The sequence below is a fragment of the Papaver somniferum genome, chromosome 1, assembly GCF_003573695.1.
Source record: "Papaver somniferum cultivar HN1 chromosome 1, ASM357369v1, whole genome shotgun sequence".
Lineage (NCBI taxonomy): Eukaryota > Viridiplantae > Streptophyta > Magnoliopsida > Ranunculales > Papaveraceae > Papaver > Papaver somniferum.
Window position 1 is genome coordinate 108,141,922 of NC_039358.1, and position 20,010 is coordinate 108,161,931.

General features: G+C 37.0%; 1 protein-coding gene across 1 annotated transcript; it reads right to left on the reverse strand.

The window, feature by feature from the left end:
- Window positions 1-7,093: 7,093 nt before the first annotated feature.
- On the reverse strand, window positions 7,094-8,558 carry LOC113331794 (N66 matrix protein-like). The gene is made up of 2 exons (XM_026578437.1): window positions 8,362-8,558; window positions 7,094-8,122 (listed from the first exon to the last, which is right to left on the reverse strand). The coding sequence occupies exons 1-2, from the start codon at window positions 8,443-8,445 to the stop codon at window positions 7,388-7,390; spliced, it is 819 nt and encodes a 272-aa protein (XP_026434222.1). The 5' UTR covers window positions 8,446-8,558; the 3' UTR covers window positions 7,094-7,387.
- Between the last annotated feature and the right edge of the window lie 11,452 nt (window positions 8,559-20,010).

Genomic DNA, 20,010 nt, shown 5'->3' on the forward strand with positions numbered 1-20,010 from the left:
ATAAAATAATAATAATAATAATAATAATAATAATAATAATAATAATAAAACGGGTAGCTAGCTCATCTGGTCATCCCCGTTCCTCAAAGGTTTAATGCACTCAAGCTCCAAGAGGTCCCAAGTTTAAGTCCCCAATAATGCAATATTACAGAATTTGACATGGAAGGTAGAGTTAGCTTGCCCCCCCTGCGACATATTCATCCCCCTATCTGCTTCGGCTCCCTTGGCTGGTTCCTCGTGAAGCTCGCTGGTAGGCTAGCACAACAACCTGTTCAATTAATGTAGTAGTATGTTGTTGGATCTCAGCTTGTTGGGATTCCAATTAGTTTCTTGTAATAGTCTTTAAAAATAAAATAAAAAATATAATATTAAGAGGTCTCAGAGCACAACACCTTCTTGATGCATTTAGCGGTGCTGTTGCTGCAGTCTCGGACGAGCTACTACAATCCATCACATGGGTGGTTAATTTGTGGCTTGGTGGTAGTTTCCCTTCATCTCTTGGGGAATATATCGCAAGTGATCCCCTAACACCATTACTCAAGCCAGGAGGAGGTGTGAGACCTATTGCAGTCAGAACTATTTGGAGGCGATTATGTTCTAAACTTGCTACTACTTCAGCCTGCAAGCAGTTATCTTCGTATTTAGGCACGTAGTTTAGAGTGGGTACACCTTGTGGTGGTGAAGGCGTCTTTCATGCTGCCAATAGATTGCTGGAGTTAAAGGGAGACTTCACAACTCAGACTATGATTTTAATAGACTTTACCAACGCCTTTAACCTTCTCGACAGGTCTGCCATGATTAAGGAAGTCAGGTTACATTGCCTAAGATCTCAAGGTGGGTTGAGTTTTTCTACTCAAACCCGGCCAAACTCTACTACAATGACTTTGCACTTTCCTCAGCTAAGGGTGTACAACAGGGAGACCCACTTGGTCCCCTTCTTTTTTCCCTGACTCTTCACCCCCTTGCCATGAAGATTGCAACTCATTATTCCCTGGATTTTGATGTCTGATATCTCGACGACGGTATAATTTCAGGAGACACATTGGAAGTAGCCAAGACTTTGAAGATCATTCAAGAGGAAGGACCCAAAAGAGGTTTGTTCTTAAACATCATTAAAACAGAGATTTTTTGGCCTTGAACTGATCCGACAAGCTACCTAGAAGATGTTTTTCCTAATAACATTGGCAGGCCTGAGCTTTGTGTGAAGCTATTAGGTGGACCGGTCAGTTTAGATCAACAGTATTGCAGCAACATGGTAGTCAGCAGGATTGATAAGATAATCAACTTGATGACCAAGGTACGACAGCTTCATGACTCACAGTGTGAGCTTTTATTGTTACGCCATGGCACAGGTGTCTCAAAACTTTATTTTACGCTGCACCACCAGTCCATTAGCTATACATGTTACATCTGCACGTTACGGCAAACATTTACATCAATATCGGCGTCAGCTCGTTGTTGGTGCTGGTGCTGGCTTTGGAACGGTGCAGCAAAGACTGGCTACCTTACCCATCAAGTATGGTGGTTTTGGTGTGTACTCCATGGATAATACGGGGAAATATTGCTACCTGGCTTCGTATGCACAGACTCAGCATTTACATCACAACATCCTAAAGCTTGCACCCCCATCGGATTCGAGTCCCATTTTTGACCATGCTCTACAGATATTTACACAAGCATGTGGCACTACAAGTTATGATTTCAATATCAACGACCCTGCCCCTCATTTCATGAAGTCTTTGGCAGCAATTTACTTTGATGTTGTTAAGGATACTTTGCCCTCATGTTTTGCCTTGACTGAACATGAATTTATTCTGTGGCAGTACAACAGGGAGAAACATGCTATGGATTTCCTAAAGGCCATTCCTATCGCCGGATTAAACCAAACAGTTGGGTCGCGCCAGTTTAGTGTTGTACTTCAATATCGATTAGGTATACCTTTCTTCGTGGCTGAGAGTGTATGTTCCATTTGTGCAAGGCCTATGGGTATCTATGGTAACCACGCACTACATTGTGCCAGTGAAGTGGGTCCTAAACTTAGACATGACATGGTCAAAGATGTCTTTGCTGACATGTGCTACAAGGACGGAGTTGCCGCAAGGAAAGAAGTCTCACTGGGTTTTCTCTCCAACAGCGCGACCACATTAAAGCCAGCAGTTATCTTGTCTATAATTGGGAATTTTGTAAAGATGTTTGCTTTGATGTCACAGGGGTCTCTCCGTTTACAAGTGCTAGAACTCGATCTTTCACACCCGGCCATGCAATCTCGGCTGCTGTAACGCACAAATTGCACAAATACCTTGACCAATGCAGAACACATGGTTATGGCTTCCAAGTTTTGGACTTCACCACCTTAGGTGAATTGAGTGAAGACACTATTTATTTCCTTAAGCGTTTGAGAAACTGCCTTGTTAGATATGATGTTAATCATAGAATTGGCAGTTCTCTTTTCCATAGATTGGGTATTATTATTCAAAAAGGTGTCGGAGCGCAAGCAAAATGTTGCCCGGCTTCCAGCCATTGCTGTGTAGACTGAGTTTTTCGAGGGCTCTGAAAACTGCTCTCGACAAAGTTCTTTCCAAATCCAATGAGTTATCTCCATGGTTACAACTTTTACTGTTACCCATCTATACTTTAAACCTTTACATGCCAAACAATGCCAATGAAGAGAGATCTGGTACTCGGAAGAAACTCCAAATCGCAGTTATCAATCGATCTTTGATTGAATGGGGTCAGCCTAATGGGTGTGTTACCACTGTCCAGTTCTTATTGGAGATTGCAGATACACTCCACGAATTAAAGCTGAAACACCCTCAAGCACGTCCTCCTACAATACCTCCCGATAATCCCATTGCTGCTGCTGTATCCGTTGATTCCCTTGCTGTCGTAAAAGCCTTGAAGAGCTTTCCAAAGGGTACGTCTTGCGGTCGTGATGGCCTTCGTGACCAACATTTGTTAGACGCAACCAGTGGAGCTGCTGATGCTGTCGCGGAAAACCTGCTCTTGCCTGTTACAGCCATTGCCAATTTGCTGCTTGCAGGCCGTTGCCCACCTGCTCTAGGCGAATACATCGCTAGTGCACCATTAACCCATTTACTAAAGCCTGGTGGTGGTCTTCGTCCGATCGCTGTTAGAATTATCTGGAGACGGTTATGTTCCAAACTGGAAGCATCTGCCGTGCTTAAAGATATGACAACATACTTGGGTGACCATCAATTCGGAGTTGGAATTCCTTGTGGAGGTGAAGGCATATTACACTCGGCCAACAGGTTGCTGGAATTGAAAGGTATCGATGATACCATGACTATGTTACTAATTGATTTCACCAACGCCTTCAACTTAGTTGACATGACTGTCTTAATCAACGAAGTACGAGCTAAATGTCCTAGTATTTCGAGATGGGTGGAATTTTTCTATGCACGACCTGCCAAGTTATACTACAATGAATTCACCTTGTCGTCTGCACAAGGGGTTCAACAAGGGGACCCTCTCGGACCTCTACTCTTTTCCTTGGCTCTACATCCGCTCGTGTGTAAGATTGCGGCGCATTGTACACTTGACCTCCACGCCTGGTATTTAGACGATGGCACATTGATTGGAGATACCGCAGAAGTGGAAAAGGCTTTGAAAATTCTACAGGAAGATGGTCCTGCGAGAGGCCTGTGTTTGAACATCCAGAAAACAAAAGTTTTCTGGCCAAAAACTGATCGACGGTGCATTGTTGCTGATACCTTCCCGCCTGAGGTTGGTCGACCATCTACTGGTGTTCGTCTACTTGGAGGACCAGTTAGTTTAGACGATCAGTTTTGCAGCGAAACTATCCTGTCTAGAGTTTCCAAAACCACTCACCTGATGGACTGCATTAAAAAGCTTCGAGACCCACAAGCTGAACTTTTACTTCTTTGTAACTGTGCGGGTGTTTCCAAGTTGTACTTCACCATGCGCACTACCAGACCACAGGTCATGCAGTCTGCCCAAATTCAGTTCGACCAACACCTTCTTCAGTTTCTACGCTACTTGACTACAAGTGATGGTTCAGGATTTGGCAAACTACAACAACGTATTGCCACTCTTCCTATTAAGGACAGAGGCTTAGGCGTGTATACTATGGAAGATACCATTCATTACTGCTATTTAGCATCTTGTTATCAAACCAAGTATCTTCAAAATACCATTTTGCAAGGCAGTACAGACCTCAGTCCTCACTTCCAGACTGCGCTGGACAAGTACATACGAGTGTGTGGTTTATCTCTTTCTTCTTTCAACATCAGTGACATCGCCCCACAACCCATGCACCATCTCTTAAACCGGAATACATCTCTTAAACCGGCTGCTATCATGGTGTATAATTGGGAGAACGGACGCGACATATGCTTCGATGTTACCGGCGTTTCACCATTTTCGAAAGGTGGAAACCGTGCGTTCACACCCGGGCATGCTATTGCAGCTGCTATTACCCGTAAACGAACCAAGTATGCTGATATATGTTCGTCCCATGGATATGATTTCGGTGTTTTGGCGTTCTCAACCCTAGGTGAACTAAGTGATGACTTTATTATCCTTTTGAAAAGATTGAAGAACTGCATGGCGATCCATGATATTAATAATAACTTAGGAAGTTCTCCTTTTCATAGGTTAGGTATTATTATTCAGAAAGGCATTGGGGCGCAGCTTGTTGCCGACTCCCAGCCAAATTTTTGTAAATCATCTTCTGGGTTTCTTAATAAAAGCCTGTGCGACATCCTTTCATAATAATAATAATAGTAATAATAATAATAATAATAACGGGCCCCTAGCTCAGCTGGTCATCCCCGTTCCCCAAAAAGTTTAATGCGCTCCAGGAGGTCACAGGTTTGAGTCCCCAATGGCGTAATATTGCAGGAATTAACATGGAAGGTAGTGTTAGTTTGCCCCCCTTGTGACACAATCTCAGCCCCCCCTCCCGCCGTTTCGGCTCCCTTGGCTAGGTTACCCATGAGGCTCGCTGGTAGATTAGCACAGCAACCTGTTCAATTAATGTATTAGTATGTCGTTGGAGCTTAGCTTGTTAGGCTTCCAACTAGTTTCATGTAATAATATTCATCCAATAATATAATAAATTTAAAAAATAATAATAATAATAATAATAATAATATTTTCATAATAAAATAAAAGGGAAAAGAGCGGGGGACCGACCAAAACCGGCGCATGGTTGGCCTCACCCTCACGGTTTCCTTTATTGTTATTGTTTTATTATTGTTTTATCTTTTTTTTTTTTTTCCTGTTTTGATACAACTTCCATATCATTGTTCTTCCATGTTTTTGGATGCTCATTTTAGCATTGTTACTAAATATACTCGTGCCTTTTACTCGGGGCTTACTATGAGATGCCCCTTATGCCTGAATAGTCAATAATCATTATTATCCCATAGAATTCAGCTGGGAAACGCCACGGATCGGAATAAGTAAATATTGGCGTTTAATTAATGAGTTTCTTCTAGGAATTCGTCCGGAGAATTTGGCGCTAGAAGAAATTAATTAAATGCTTTGTGCTAGCAGAAAACCTGTCTAGCAGCATTTAGTATTTTCAGATGATCGAAATATGAGAGGTCATGACAACGTCATATTCGTTCAGAATATTTCTAGAAATTCAACCAGATGAATTAGCACTAGATTTACGTCTTTTACTAGCAGACAACTTGTCTAGCAGCGTCTTCATTAATCGCCTTTACTAGCAGACAACCTAACAAGAAGCGATAAATCTTTTAGACATGAGAAGTGTTCATCATGGTAGTTCTGAATATTATTCAGGCCATGGTTGTGGAACCAAACATCTTTCAGACGCATTGCACATATTGAAAGGGATACTGAGTTGCTCAGCATGAGATACATAGAATATTGAGAGCTCTTAAGCAAGAGGCTCTGATATTGTCGTCATGAATCATTGTCTTGACAAGGTTATGAAACTTCAATTTGTTTCTCTTGCAGAAAGAGAAGACATAAGACCTCTTATGCATTCTGACATGGTCATAGATACGCAATTCTCGATGTGATTTATGAATCTAGCCTTCGTCAAAAATCCACTATCAACAAAAGGACGTCAGCTAAGGGAATAAATTGCGTTGAGCCTTGTGAGGTTCAAGAGACATAGAGAGCGCGACTGTAACTAAATTGTTTGGAGGGTGAATTAGATTTCAAATACATTCCAGTTTGAAGTTTGATAGTAGGCTGGTGTATGTAGCGTCTTAATATAATTTGGTGTTCAAACCTGGACGAGGTCCCGAGATTTTTTGCTGATGTTGTGTCTTCCTCGTTAACAAAACGTCTGGTGTCTTGTGTTTTTCCTTTTCTGTATTATATTTTTTCTCTTTATAATAATATTTACACAAGTAGTACGTATTCAATTCAGGTAGATACGTTCATATTAACTTTGATCGATTACGAGACTCGTTCTTGTAGAATTCGCATCTTGAAAGATAGATAACAAGTTTCATACTTGGCAGAATTCCGATTAGTTATTTGGATATTGATTTTTGAGATCGTCCAAGTATTCTTCTTAACAATCAGGTTCACAGACTCTATAGTCTAGACTTTCTGATTGAGAAGAGATAGAGATACAAGAAAACTATATATAGACATACTGTGAAGGATCATTAAGTTGGTTTATTTGTAATTGTGTTAGGTTTTTTTCATACAGGTTGCCGAACGAAAAATTTGGTGGTATACTTGGTATCATCTCCTTTTCAAACATATATATGAGCTCTCATCACTTATCTAACTCCTAGACAAAAAAACCAAACTATTATATGTATATATTATCCTTATGTATTTTGGATATGTTATTGATCGTAATTTGAATCAATTAAGTTTCCACTAAACATAAAAAGTTAAAAATTAGAAATTAAATTAAATTTTACAGATTTTTTTTCTTCAGATGTCCGAACATCCAAATTTTAATATATTTCCAAAAATATAATTTGTTTAATTTTTATTTCTTCTAGCTTTTAGAAAAAGGGATGAATACATCAAAATTTCAATAAATGATTACAATTTGAAAGACATCAATTAAGTAACACGTCTATTTCCATTGTCCCAAAAATGTAATAACTCCATATAAAAAAACAAAATTTATAACATAAATATATCAAGATGTCGCGAAACAAATAACAACTATTTTTGGGAGAAAAAAAAACAAACAAACAAATTCGAATCCTAAAAAAAACAATTGCACGACCCTTCAAGGCACAAACTTGATTGCCATCTAACACAACCACTTAAAAGAAATAAAATGAAAATTGTGGTCTTCCAGAAAACTTGTAACCTTTAGTCATTTTGTTTCCCTATACTCTTACCATCTTCCTTTTACTCCAAAATAAAAGTTGGGGAGGTAAATGTACTAGTTTGGGCACTAATAGTGATTTCCGTATTTATTTCCACCATCGTAGTTATTATCCGCATACGTATCTGTATCGCTTTTGTTTTTGTCTGTGACGACATTTGAACCACTTCCGTTTTTGTTTGTGGCTACATTCACACCACCTTTGTTCCCGTTGTCGAGTACACTCACACCATCTTTATTTTTGTCGGTGAGCACATTCACACCCCCATCGTTCCCGTTGGCGAGTACATTCACACCATCTTTGTTCTTGTCGGCGAGCGCATTCACACCTCCATCGTTCCCGTTGATGAGTACATTGACACCATCTTTGTTCTTGTCGGCAAGCACATTCACACCTCCGTCGTTCCCGTTGGCGAGTATATTCACACCATCTTTGTTCCTGTTTGAAAGCACATTCACACCTCCGTTGTTCCCGTTGGCGAGTACATTCACATCATCTTTGTTCTTATTTGAAAGCACATTCACACCTCCGTCGTTCCCGTTGGCGAGTACATTCACACCATCTTTGTTCTTGTTTGAAAGCACATTCACACCTCCATCGTTCCCATTGGCGAGTACATTCACACCATCTTTGTTTTTATTTGAAAGCACATTTACTCCACGTTGGTTTTCATCTGCGAGTATATTTATACCATCTTTGTTTCCGTTGGCGAGTATATTTACACCATCTTTATTATTGTTGGCAAGCACATTTATTCCATTTTGGTTGTTTTTCGAGAGCACATCTATACCACCCAATCGCCTCTGTATAATTATTTTCAAAATGAAAAATGTCTATCAAAATAAAAATTAGAAAACAAAAGGACAACTTTCATACGGGAATAAAAAAATATGGAAACTGGTGACAGATTGTCAGCAATCCCGGATAACAAAAGGGTGAGCGATGCACGGTATTAATAGAATATATAAATAGTAATAAACCTAACCAAAAGAACATATGTTTATGTTCACAAATCACTATTATAGGTAGATAGAATACGTACCGCGTCGACAATCGAGGAAGACATCATACTGATTAGACCAAGAAAAAAGATCGTAGAGAAAATAATGCAGGTACGTTTTGCCATTTCTAATCCCACTTAATCAACTAACTTGAAATGTGTTAATTCTCTCTCGCTACCAAAGTTTGTCGACCTCCTAAATAAGATCGACTTGCTTTTTAAAGAGAAAGAGAACTTAACTTGATAGATAATGGAAAGTTGATGAGATTTAAATGCGCAACAGAGCTCTATTTATAGCAATGCCTCTTAGATTTCATTGGATAGTGTCTGGTTAGTTCTGTTTCAAGAAAATAAATAATGTTTGGATTAATTAATGTTCTTTTGGATATGAAATCTTCAACTATTCTGTTTTTATTTGAAATTGGCCATCGGGAGATATTTTATCAAATGACCAACAGTAGTGGTGCATTATAAGTTTTTATCAGGCCAACACAAATGAAAGTGAATGATTAACTCTGAACCCGTGTATATGGACGGATGTTCAGTACACATCCGTTGTAACGATAATTGATTATTAGACGTTTTTGTTTTCAGAAACCCATAGATAGATTTAGTTAACTTTGATAAACCTCTCGTAAGATCAAAGCTTCTAATTTACAAATGGAGCGTGAGAATATCCTAGCAATATTGCCCGTAGTTTTTTTTTTTTTTTTGAAGCAATATTGCCGGTAGTTGTCAGGCAAGGTTACTACGGGTTTGCACGACTGAATATGACCAAAAAGAGAAGAAATTACTGGATTTTTAATTCCGTTTCTGCTTTTGTTTTTGCCGTTTCATGAACACTACACAACAGTGTCTTGGCGTTACGCGGCGCCATTATTAGTGATCCTTTAAAATATTGGCATAGACTAAAACATTGATGCGATATCCACCCACGTCCATTAACTATGTTGCTAATTGGCTGGATGATTGATTATTTCCGCGTTGACAGCAGGTAATACTGGATGAACAGATATGAACTGATTATAATGCTAATCAGTTCTAATTACTTGGTGATCATATATTATTAGCATGTGCACGTCCTATTAACGTCTTGCCCACCAACACTAACGAAGATTTACTCGCAAGTCTTTACTACAAATAGTATTAGCGTGCACGTCTAATGTCTTGGCCACCTGAATGATTGTTCTTAACAATTGTTTTCGCATGCAACTTGAGCATATAAATAGCATGCAACTTGAGCATATAAAATCAGAGAGGATTAAATAGCTAGTGCTACTCATGCAAGGCTATTAGAGTAATTTAATTATTTGTTTTTTTCTTTTCTACAGAAAAAGAAAAGAAAAAAAAGTCCAATCACCGATAACATATAGCTAGAAATTGATATGATTTTTTTTTCTTTTTTCACACATAAGTGTTTAACTCCGTCTTTTTTTTTGCGATATTTTTTTTATAGAAAAATTAATTATATTAACTAAACAATATAATACATAAGGTCTACAAATTTTTTTTTGTGATCTTGTTGCTTGAATACCAAGACTTGATCGTAAACCACGTGGATGGTTGTTGGCAACGACAACCACTAAGGTGATGGGGAATTGGTTTGATTAACTCCGTTAGCAGAAGCTAATTCTTTCAATTTAAGGCTATCACCGACATTCTAGAAATGACAATTCGGCTTTTTATTTTATTTTTTTTGAAACTGGAGATTAAATTTATTATGAAGTGGTGTTTACATAGCTTTTATCCTCATGCAGTTGATTGACAATGCAACTGGGAGGTGTTAATAACCACACACCACTGATTCTATCTATCTTGCATATTTTGATAGAATGTCTGTAATCTTATTCTTCTCTCTAGGCACGTACGAACGTTGTCAAGAGCTAAAACTACAAAATAAAATTTTAATATCTAAAACCATATTCCTGATTCTCCAATCTATGTTGAGAGAGTCTTTAGTCAAGGCATCAACCACCTGACTTGAGTCTAATTCGAATTCTGCCTTCTCCAAATTTAGCTCTTTAGACCACTTAGTTGCCTCCCATAATCCCCTGCACTCCGCATGCTCTGGACCCAAAGCTGTTGCTAAGTAGATACATTTTGAGCCACTGTGGGTACCTACAAAATCATGTATGGTTAGTCCTATACCTTCATATTTATTAGCCAAAAGGAAAGAACCATCTGAATTAATTTTATAAGATCCTCTCAGAGGAGGGCACCAATGAAAATTGACTCTAGACTGTAAAGAATGAGGAACATGAGTAGAAGAAGGCTTAGTTTCAAATTCGGATAAATCCTTCCAGCACTGGTGAGTGATTTTCTCCAGTGTTGAATTTATGCCTTTTAAAACTTTGTCTCATCTTTCCGTCCATATGCACTATGCAGCTATAGTTATGTTGGACACATCTCCTTCTTTAATTTGATTTGATTGGCCAGTAATTTGTCCATCCAACTACAAAACCATTCTTGCAAGTTATTACCTTGATGTGCGTGAATACCCAAGTTATCAAACCAAACTTTCTTAGTTAACTGATATTCCAAAATTATGTGAGCTGCAGTCTCAGGTACTTGAGAACTAAAATGACAGTTCATATCTCCATTCTGGATAACATAATAGAGTTTATCTCTGGTGGGAAGTATATATTTGACGCATTTCCACAAAAACTAATTGATTCTAGGAAGTAATGACAGCTTCCAGAGTTTTTTGAATATTCCTTGCATTCTAGTTCCCACAGAATGATTTAGATTCTTCTTCTCAAACATTTTCCTATAAGCTGATTTTAGTGAGAAATGTCCATTTCTTCCAAGGTTCAGACCAAAGTGTCTTCATGATGATGCTGAATTGAGATATTCATAATTAATCTTGTTGTAGTAGATTCAAACAAGGAGAAAATAAGCTGATAATCCCAACTTCATGTGTCTTGAGAAAAAAGTTGATGCACATACTTGTAGTTGGGGTGAAATGAAACTCCATTTTTAGGAATTGGTGGCCCTTCTAGATCCTGAATCCATATGTGCTTTCAGATCAAGATTTTTTGTTCATTACCAACCCTCCAACAACTGTACCTTTTTATGAAATCCAATTACTACTAATTTCTCTCCAAGACCATGTTGAGTTACTGTTTTCTTTGGCATTAAAAACCTCCCCATCTGGATAATGTTTAGCTTATAATGATTTTGCACAAATGGAAGTACTATCAGTGCACATCTTCCATGTGGATTTAGCTAAAAGATCCCTATTAAATAAATGAAGATCTTTGAAGCCCAATCCCCCTTCTTCTCTGGGTTTATTACCACTCCTCCATGTGATGATCTCTCTACCCTTGTTTGACTTCTTATTCCTTCAAAAATTTTGCAAGATTGAATTCATCTTTGAAATAGTTGTGTGAGGTAGCCTGAAACTGCTCATATGGTGTACGGGAAAAGCATTGGTAACATTCCTTATCATTACCGACCTTCAAGCTTCAAACATATTTACATCTCTCCATATTGATAATCTAGTTTCCATCTTCTCAGTGAGAGTAGAAAAATAATTTTTTTATTCCTTCCTATAAAGAAAGGAAGACCCAAATATTTCTCTTTTTTAATATCAAGTTCTTTGACTTGCAGAATACCACTGATAATTTGACAGAGTGAATGAGACATATTCTTGCTAAAGAAGACTGCAGATTTATGAAAATTAGTAAGCTGATTTGAGCATGCACTGAATTCCTTAATCACTTGAAGGGGTTTGTTGACTTGAAATAGATTTTCCTTACATAATAATAGGAAATCATCTCCAAAAAGTAAGTGGTTTATCTTGGGAGCAGATCTTGAAATCTTCATACCTGTGAGCTGATTAGTAAGTTCATGATGGTTCAGTCGTCTTGAGAAAGCTTCCATTGTTAATATGAATAGGTAAGGGGAAAGTGGATTTCTTTGCCTAATTCCTCTTGCAGGTTTGAATGATTTAGAAGGACAACCATTCACCCTAATTTTCACTTGAGTAGTGCTTATACACTGATAAATGAGCTGACATAACTTCTCACTGAAACCAAATTTCCTCAGAACTTCAAGAAAGAAGTCTCACTCTAATCTGTCAAATGCTTTTGACATATCCGTTTTCAGAGCAAGATGGCATGTTCTTCCTCTTTTCCTTTTCATAGCTTTAACCAACTCTTATACTAAACAGATATTCTCAGAAATCAATCTTCCAGGAACATAGGTTGACTGCATGGGAGAATGATATCAGGCATATGCTTTTTTAATCTGAGAGCAATTAACTTGGAGATTTAGTTTGTAAACGGTGTTACACACGACAATAGGCCTATAATCTTCTAGTTTGTGAGATGATGGACACTTAGGAATCAATGTGACTCTAGTGTTATTAATTTTCTTGAGAAGGTATCCAGAAGTGAAGAAAGCTTTTACCATCTTGCAAATATCATCTTTCACAACCTTCCATTAAGTTTGATAGAAGCCAGGGGGAAACCATATGGACCTGGAGAAGTCCAAGGTTCCATGGTCATCAGAGCATCATAAGTGTTTTCATCATTTGGAGTGGCAATTAAAGCATTGTTATCTTTATCTGAAATACAAGTAAGAATATGTTGAAGGAAATGATAACTGTCAGCTAGGCTTGAGGTTGAACTTATCTTCTGAAAATGAGTAACAAGAAGATCTTCAATACAGTCCATATCTTGACACCATGAACCAACATGTGCTAGTAAAGAATCAATTCTATTTCTTACTTGAAAAAGCGGGTGTATAACAACCACACCCAATATTTCGTTCGGCAATCTGTATGGACTAACTCCAAGTATCAGTCAATTTATATCAACCAAAGGTTGGATTACCAATTGATTGAACTACACACAACCTGTGATATTTCAATTATATAAACAAATATAATACGAAAAATAAATAACACAGACACCAGAAGTTTTGTTAACGAGGAAACCGAAAATGCAGAAAAACCTAGGGACCTAGTCCAGATTTGAACACCACATTGTATTAAGCCACTACAGACACTAGCCTACTACAAGTTAACTTCGGACTGGAATGTAGTTGGGCCCTAACCAAGTCTCACACTGATTAAGGTACAGTCGCGTTCCTCACGCCTCTGAATCCTAGCAAGACTCTACGCACTTGATTCCCTTAGTTGTTCTCACCCAAAACTAAGAGTTGTTACGACCCAAAATCGAAGACTTATAAACAAATCTGTCTCCCACGGAAAAGTTTATTCTGATAGATAAATCTGTCTCCCATAGAAGTACCTATGAAGTTTTATTCCATATTTTGATAAACAAGGTGAACATGAACCAATTGATAATCCGATCTTATATTTCCGAAGAACATCCTAGAAATGTCAATCACCTCATAATAACATAACTATATGGTAGTAAAAGAAGTTATTGTGGAATCATAAAGAAGGAGACGAAGAGCTTTGTGATTACTTTTTATATCTTAAGTATCGGAGATAAATCTCGAGCAAATATTAGAGAAGATAGTACTCAATACGATAGAACAAGTAAGATAAAAACACACAACTACAGAGAAAATAGTTAGGTCTGGCTTCACGAATCCCAAACGAAGTCTTCAAGTCGTTAAGCTATAATGGTTTTGGAAAAACCCTAGGTTAAAGGAGAATCGACTCTAGTCACAACTAGGACACAATAAAGTATCGGGATTGGGTTTTCCAGTTGCTAGAGTTCTCCCTTATATAGTCTTTCAAATCATGGTTTGCTTATAATCAAAGTTAAGATAGCTTAGAAATAAAGCATTCAATCTGCACCGTTAAATGAAACCTGATTTAAGATTCAAGCTAAGTTTGCTTAAAACCAAAGCAGTATCTCTCCACCGTTATATGGTCTTAGTTTGTTACACATAAATGAAATATATCTTCATTTAGATATGGGTAACCGTACCTAAACGTGTATATTGAGTTGGCTCAACAATAGTTAACTGAAGTTAGCTATATGAACACTTTTGTCTTAACCACATTCATCTAACACTTCTATATCAAATATGATGATCAATAAATTATGAAAGATAATCCAATGAATCTAATTGTGTTACTCATAGATTTGTTCAATTGTTTATATCACATAGAAGTATACAAGAAACAATTGAAACAAAATCAGATTGATTCATGAGAATCAATTCATGAACATTAAGCCACGGTTTGCAAAGATTGCATTCCTTAATTCATAAATGTATTTTTTCATGAGTATGGAAACATACTTAACCGATTTTAGAACTTTAACCACTAAGTTTGCAAATGGATATGCAAACTATAGTTCCGGACTATGGTGTTGTCCAGCAGTTTGCAAACCGGTATGCATACTGCCGTCCCAGACCTTAACTCAGGTAGAACCATTCGCACACTGGTATGCAAACTTGGTTCTCGGACTTTAACAGTTAAAACCATTCGCATATTGGTATGCAAACTTGGTTTCCGGACCTGAATAATACCACAACAGTTTGCATACTGTGTTGTATCCATACAAAGGTTAATTGTTCTAAACTCCCATTTCAATCATTGAAACATCCTTAGAAGACGACAATGGCTGTCTCACACATACCATTAACATATAAGTAAGTTTCAAGTGATTGAATGATCAATATGAAAATTTCCGAGTCGACATCAAATGATTGTCTCGCACAACTCTTGTAAGATTTTTCAAGGAAATTTTCACATGATGATATTTTGACTTATTATTTAGTTTCCAACAAATAAATTGTTTCCAACTAAACTCGTCAAGAATAATGATGAACGTAGCTAAAGCAAAAATCTTTCAACACATATTTCGAGAAATAGATAAGCGAGATAAACTCGGCTTAAAATATCAAACGTGTATAATATAGGAGTCTATATAGCTATACGACTTAGTCTCATTAGGAGATAAAATAGAATAGACTTCTGAGTGATAGATAAGTTTTAGTCTCCACATACCTTTTGTTGATGAAGTTCCTCCAAACAAGTAGACTATAAATCAAGACTTATAGTTGTGCGAGACATAGCTATAAGTAGACTAGAAATCAAGACTTATATTTTTAATCACCTAAAATTGACAAACAAGCTTGAGATAGAAACGCTTGCGAGTTCGACCGGCAAGTGCTCTAAAAATCTCCCCCTTTTTCAATTTTAGTGACAAAACTATCAATACATATGGATTACAAAATAAATAAACTTTGTAGCTTCTCATCCAACATGATTGATTTCCTTGGTTCTTTAATATTCCTTGAATTCTTCGTTACTTCAAGTACTCTAGCGATTCTGAACATGTTCAACTCAACATCATTGTTGTTGAAGATTCGTAGCCATAACAATAATCGACAAGTTGTTTTCTTATTGTTATTCAATGTCATAGTATTATTACACATCATCAAAGTTCAATTGTATCACAACTTTGACAATAATACTATGGTGATGTGTATCACTACCCCTTAGTCAATACTTCCATCTCATAATGAAAACCACCCCCCCTTACATAATGATCCGTAAACCATATGTATGTAGTTTGAACTACAAAATAATTCTCCCCCTTTTTGTCAATATAAATTGGCAAAGGTACGAAAACTAATGGGATCATAATGAAATTCTCAAAGAGATTATTCATGACTAAAAGAGAACATATCAATTTGGTTTTGATGATTTCACATAGTTGAAACCTAGTGTACTCATCAAGGACTTTATAAAGATACAAGATAACTCCTACAATATTCCACAGCCGCACTCCCCACACAGATTTAGAAATTAAGCACAAGTTCAATTAAGAACTCTCCCCCATAATATGTCATTCCCGAAAGAACAACAAGAGCGACCTTACTTTTATAAGAAAAGAAGGATTTATTTGGACATTAAAAAATTACATGAAACATCATTTTTTATCCAGAAAACTCAAATAGATTATGTTAGAGCGTTGGTATGTCAAGCTTGGTTGTCATATTTTAGTGAATCAAAACTCAATTAAAGAGTCGCTTGATTATATACTAGAGACAACTTCATATAGGTTAGGCTAGAAAGATTAGGATTATGAGACATACAAGTATTACTCAAAGACTTGAAGAATGTGAAGAAGTAACAAGCTACATTGACGACATCATCCTCCCTCTTGAGGTTAGTAATATTGTGACTTGAACTGTTTCATTCCTAAGGTATCTTTCAAGTCGTGCTATATTGAAAACATAAGTGAGAAGCTGTGAATGTTTATACTCTAATAGACATAGTATTAAGGAATTAGAATACGAAGTATAACGCTTATCTTTTGAATTTCGTATATAAGACATCGATATAATCATATGAATGCTATTGTGATTATGTGTATGGGTAAAGGTGAATATTTCATCCTAGGAAACAATGTTTACATTTGTTTAAAGGAAGTACATTCATGAACTTGTTTTATGAATCGAAAAGGAAATCGCTAGGCTCATTGGTATTGTTATTCATTGCATATATTTGGATTACCAATATGTGTGAGTTAGTAGAACCGATCATAACTTTTTATTTATCTTGGTAAAACTAGTCACAATGCCTGACTTATGTATTGGTATGACTTTTATTAGTGTAACCGATCCTAAGTAATCACCCAAGATGGTATGATCGATATTTGTAATTGGTATAACCGATCCTGGTAATTGGTATGACCAATCACAAAAGAGTTGTATAATCGATCCTTGTAATTGGCGCAAACGATCCTGGTAATTGGTGTAACCGATCCTAGTGACTAGTGTAACCGATCACAAGTAATACTATGAGACTATGGTAACCGGTCCTGGTAATTGACGTAGCCGATCCTGGTAACTGATGTAACCGGTCCCAGTAACCATATTAAGGTAGAACCGATCCTTGTGTTTGTTAGAACCGTAAACCCATGATTAGTGTATTGATATTTGATCAATCACATAGTTGTTCTTGGAATACAGATGATCCAATTCTAAACTTGTTTGGAAGTGTGGTATAATCGGTTCCAAGATTGTAAATATGAATAAGGATTTACAAAAAAAAAGATGTCGACATACTTTGAACATGTTCAGTAAATCTTATCTTTTATTTTTCAAATATATTCCTTAATAACTCAATGAAATATCGGACCGAAATAAATTAAGAATCTTTTAATTAAGGTTATTAGTTTTATATGCTTTTAATTACCAACAATTAAATGCATATCTCTGGAAAATAAAATTTGGTAATGTGCATTTACTAACTGGAGATTTTCTGGTGAGATTTCGGTAATATTGGACAGAGCATTTCCAGGAATTATGAAAACCTATTTTGGGCACTTATTGCATATCTTAAGAATATTTCAATTTTGGAAATTCCTTGGTGTCCAAACATCCTTGGTCTATAAATACCCAAGTTTGCATTTCGAGCAAACTATCCTAATAGCCAGCAAAACTACCTTGCTGTGTTGTTACTGGTGGATCTATCTATTCGGAGAGGAAAGTACCCTAATTAAGCGAAATTTCTTACGACCGCTCGTTTAAAGATTTCTGTGGGATCAAGAAGCTCTACGAGTACCGTTGGTGGGAAACTAGATAATTGCAGTATTATTAGTGTTAAAGCATTGCTCGGTCGAACTCGCATGCGTTGCTATCTCAAGCATGTTTATCAATAATAGTGATCAAAACTTATTGATTTCTAGTTTACTTATGACTAAGTCTCGGTCTAGGATAGTTAGGCATAGTTGAGCTCCAGACTCCATGGCGATTATCTTACGAAGACGAAGAACAACTCAAGGAACCAGTGGAACTTCATCCGACCAAAAGGTATGTGGAGACTTGAACTCATCTGTCACTTAAAAGTCTATCTACTTTATCTCCTACTCTTGAGACAAAAGTCGTATAAGTAAGATAGTTTTCATACATACACATTTGCTATTTCAGCCGAGTTTACTCGCCTATCTTTTTCTCGAAATATGTGTTGGTAAGCTTTTGCTTTAACCATTTTCATCTTTAACCGTGACGAAAGTCATGATGACGTTTCAATCTTGAAAATAGCTTTGATGACGATAGTCGATTCTTTTTGTCTAACGACTATTATAACATTATAGAAGAATGTTTCAATGATTGAAATGTGGAGTTGAAATTACGTAACTAAATATGGATATAAGCATATATAGTGTGTTCGTATATTAGTGTATAAATCCATGTGACGGAAACCAAGTGCGTGCATATGTGTGCATGCCATATTGGTGAAGGAGACAGGTTAGGTACGCGTACCCGTACGCGTACTGGCTAAAGTTTTCATACCGAAAATTTCTGCTGTAGTTTGTGAAGTTTGCAAACTGAAAATCAGTCACCTAGGTATGCGTACCCGTACGCGTACCCACAGAAGTTTTCAAACCGAAAATTTATGCTGAGTTTCCAAATTCAAGTCCGGTATCTATGGTACACGTACCCGTACGCGTACCTAAGATGGTTATATTTCTCAAATCGGAAGTTCATGAACTTAAACAATAAATCAATAAGGAATGCAATCTTTGAAAACCGTGGCTCTATTGTTCATGAATTGATTTAAGTGAATCAAACCGATTTTATTTTAATTGTGTCTATGTATAAAGATCTAAGCAATTGAACAACTCTTGAACTAGTTCTTATGAGTCATTTGAACTAGTTATGAGAAAGATGAATACGGTTAATACGAAAGTGCTCATATGGCTAACCATTGGTTAACTATTTGTGAACCAACCCAATGTACACGTTTTAGGTGCGGTTACTCAAACCTAAATGAAATACATTTCATTTGTGGTGAAAAGCTAAGTTTCAATCTAACGGTTGAAATATATTAGCTTACATAAGTCAGGTTTTCATCTAACGGTGAATATTGAATGCTTTGTTACCAAGGTAACTTAGATTGCAAACCCTGATTTGAAAACTATATAAGGGAGACGTCTAGCAACTGGAAAAACTAATCCCCACACCTCATGTGTGATACTAGTTGGTTTTCTAGAGTCAATTCTCCTTTAACCGTAGGTTTTTTCTCGAGACCCTGTCGGTTAACGACTTAAAGACTTCATTGGGATTGTGAAGCCAGACGAAACTACGTCTCTTGTAGTTGAGCGATATGATCTTGCCATTTTCTGTCGTACGAGTTCAATTAAATAATTGACTTGATATTATATATCCGATAGAGCAAGATAAAAAGAAATCACAAACATCTTCGTCTCATCGTTTGTGATTCCGCAATATCTAGTTTCGCTACCATACGATTTAGATTGTTGTGAGGTGATTGATAATACCAGGATGTTCTTCGGGAATATAAGTCCAGTTTATCAATTGGTTTTTGTTCACCTTGATTTTTATCAAAAGACAGAACAAACTTGTAGGTTTATCTGTGGGAGACAGATTTATCTATTATCGTAGACTTTTTGTGTGATACAGATTTGTTTATTAAAGTCTTCGACTTTGGGTCGTAGCAACTCTTGGTTGTGGGTGAGATCATCTAAGGGAATCAAGTGCGTAGATCCTGCAGGGATCGGAGACGTAAGGAGCACAACTGTACCTTGAATCAGTGTGATATTGATTAGGGTTCAACTACACTCCAGAACGAAGTTAGTTTGTAGTAGGCTAGTGTCTGTAGAGGCTTAATACAGTGTGGTTTTCAATCTGGACTAGGTCCCGGGGTTTTTCTGCATTTGCGGTTTCCTCGTTAACAAAACTTCTGGTGTCTGTGTTATTTCTATTCCGCATTATATTTTGTTATATAAT

What these genes read in the sequence shown, in the direction of transcription:
- LOC113331794 (XM_026578437.1), bottom strand. Translation starts at nt 8,445, where the DNA reads ATGGCAAAACGTACCTGCATTATTTTCTCTACGATCTTTTTTCTTGGT. An exon ending in CTTCCTCGATTGTCGACGCG is followed by an intron (nt 8,123 to 8,361) that starts GTACGTATTCTA and finishes ATAATTATACAG; the next exon opens with AGGCGATTGGGTGGTATAGA.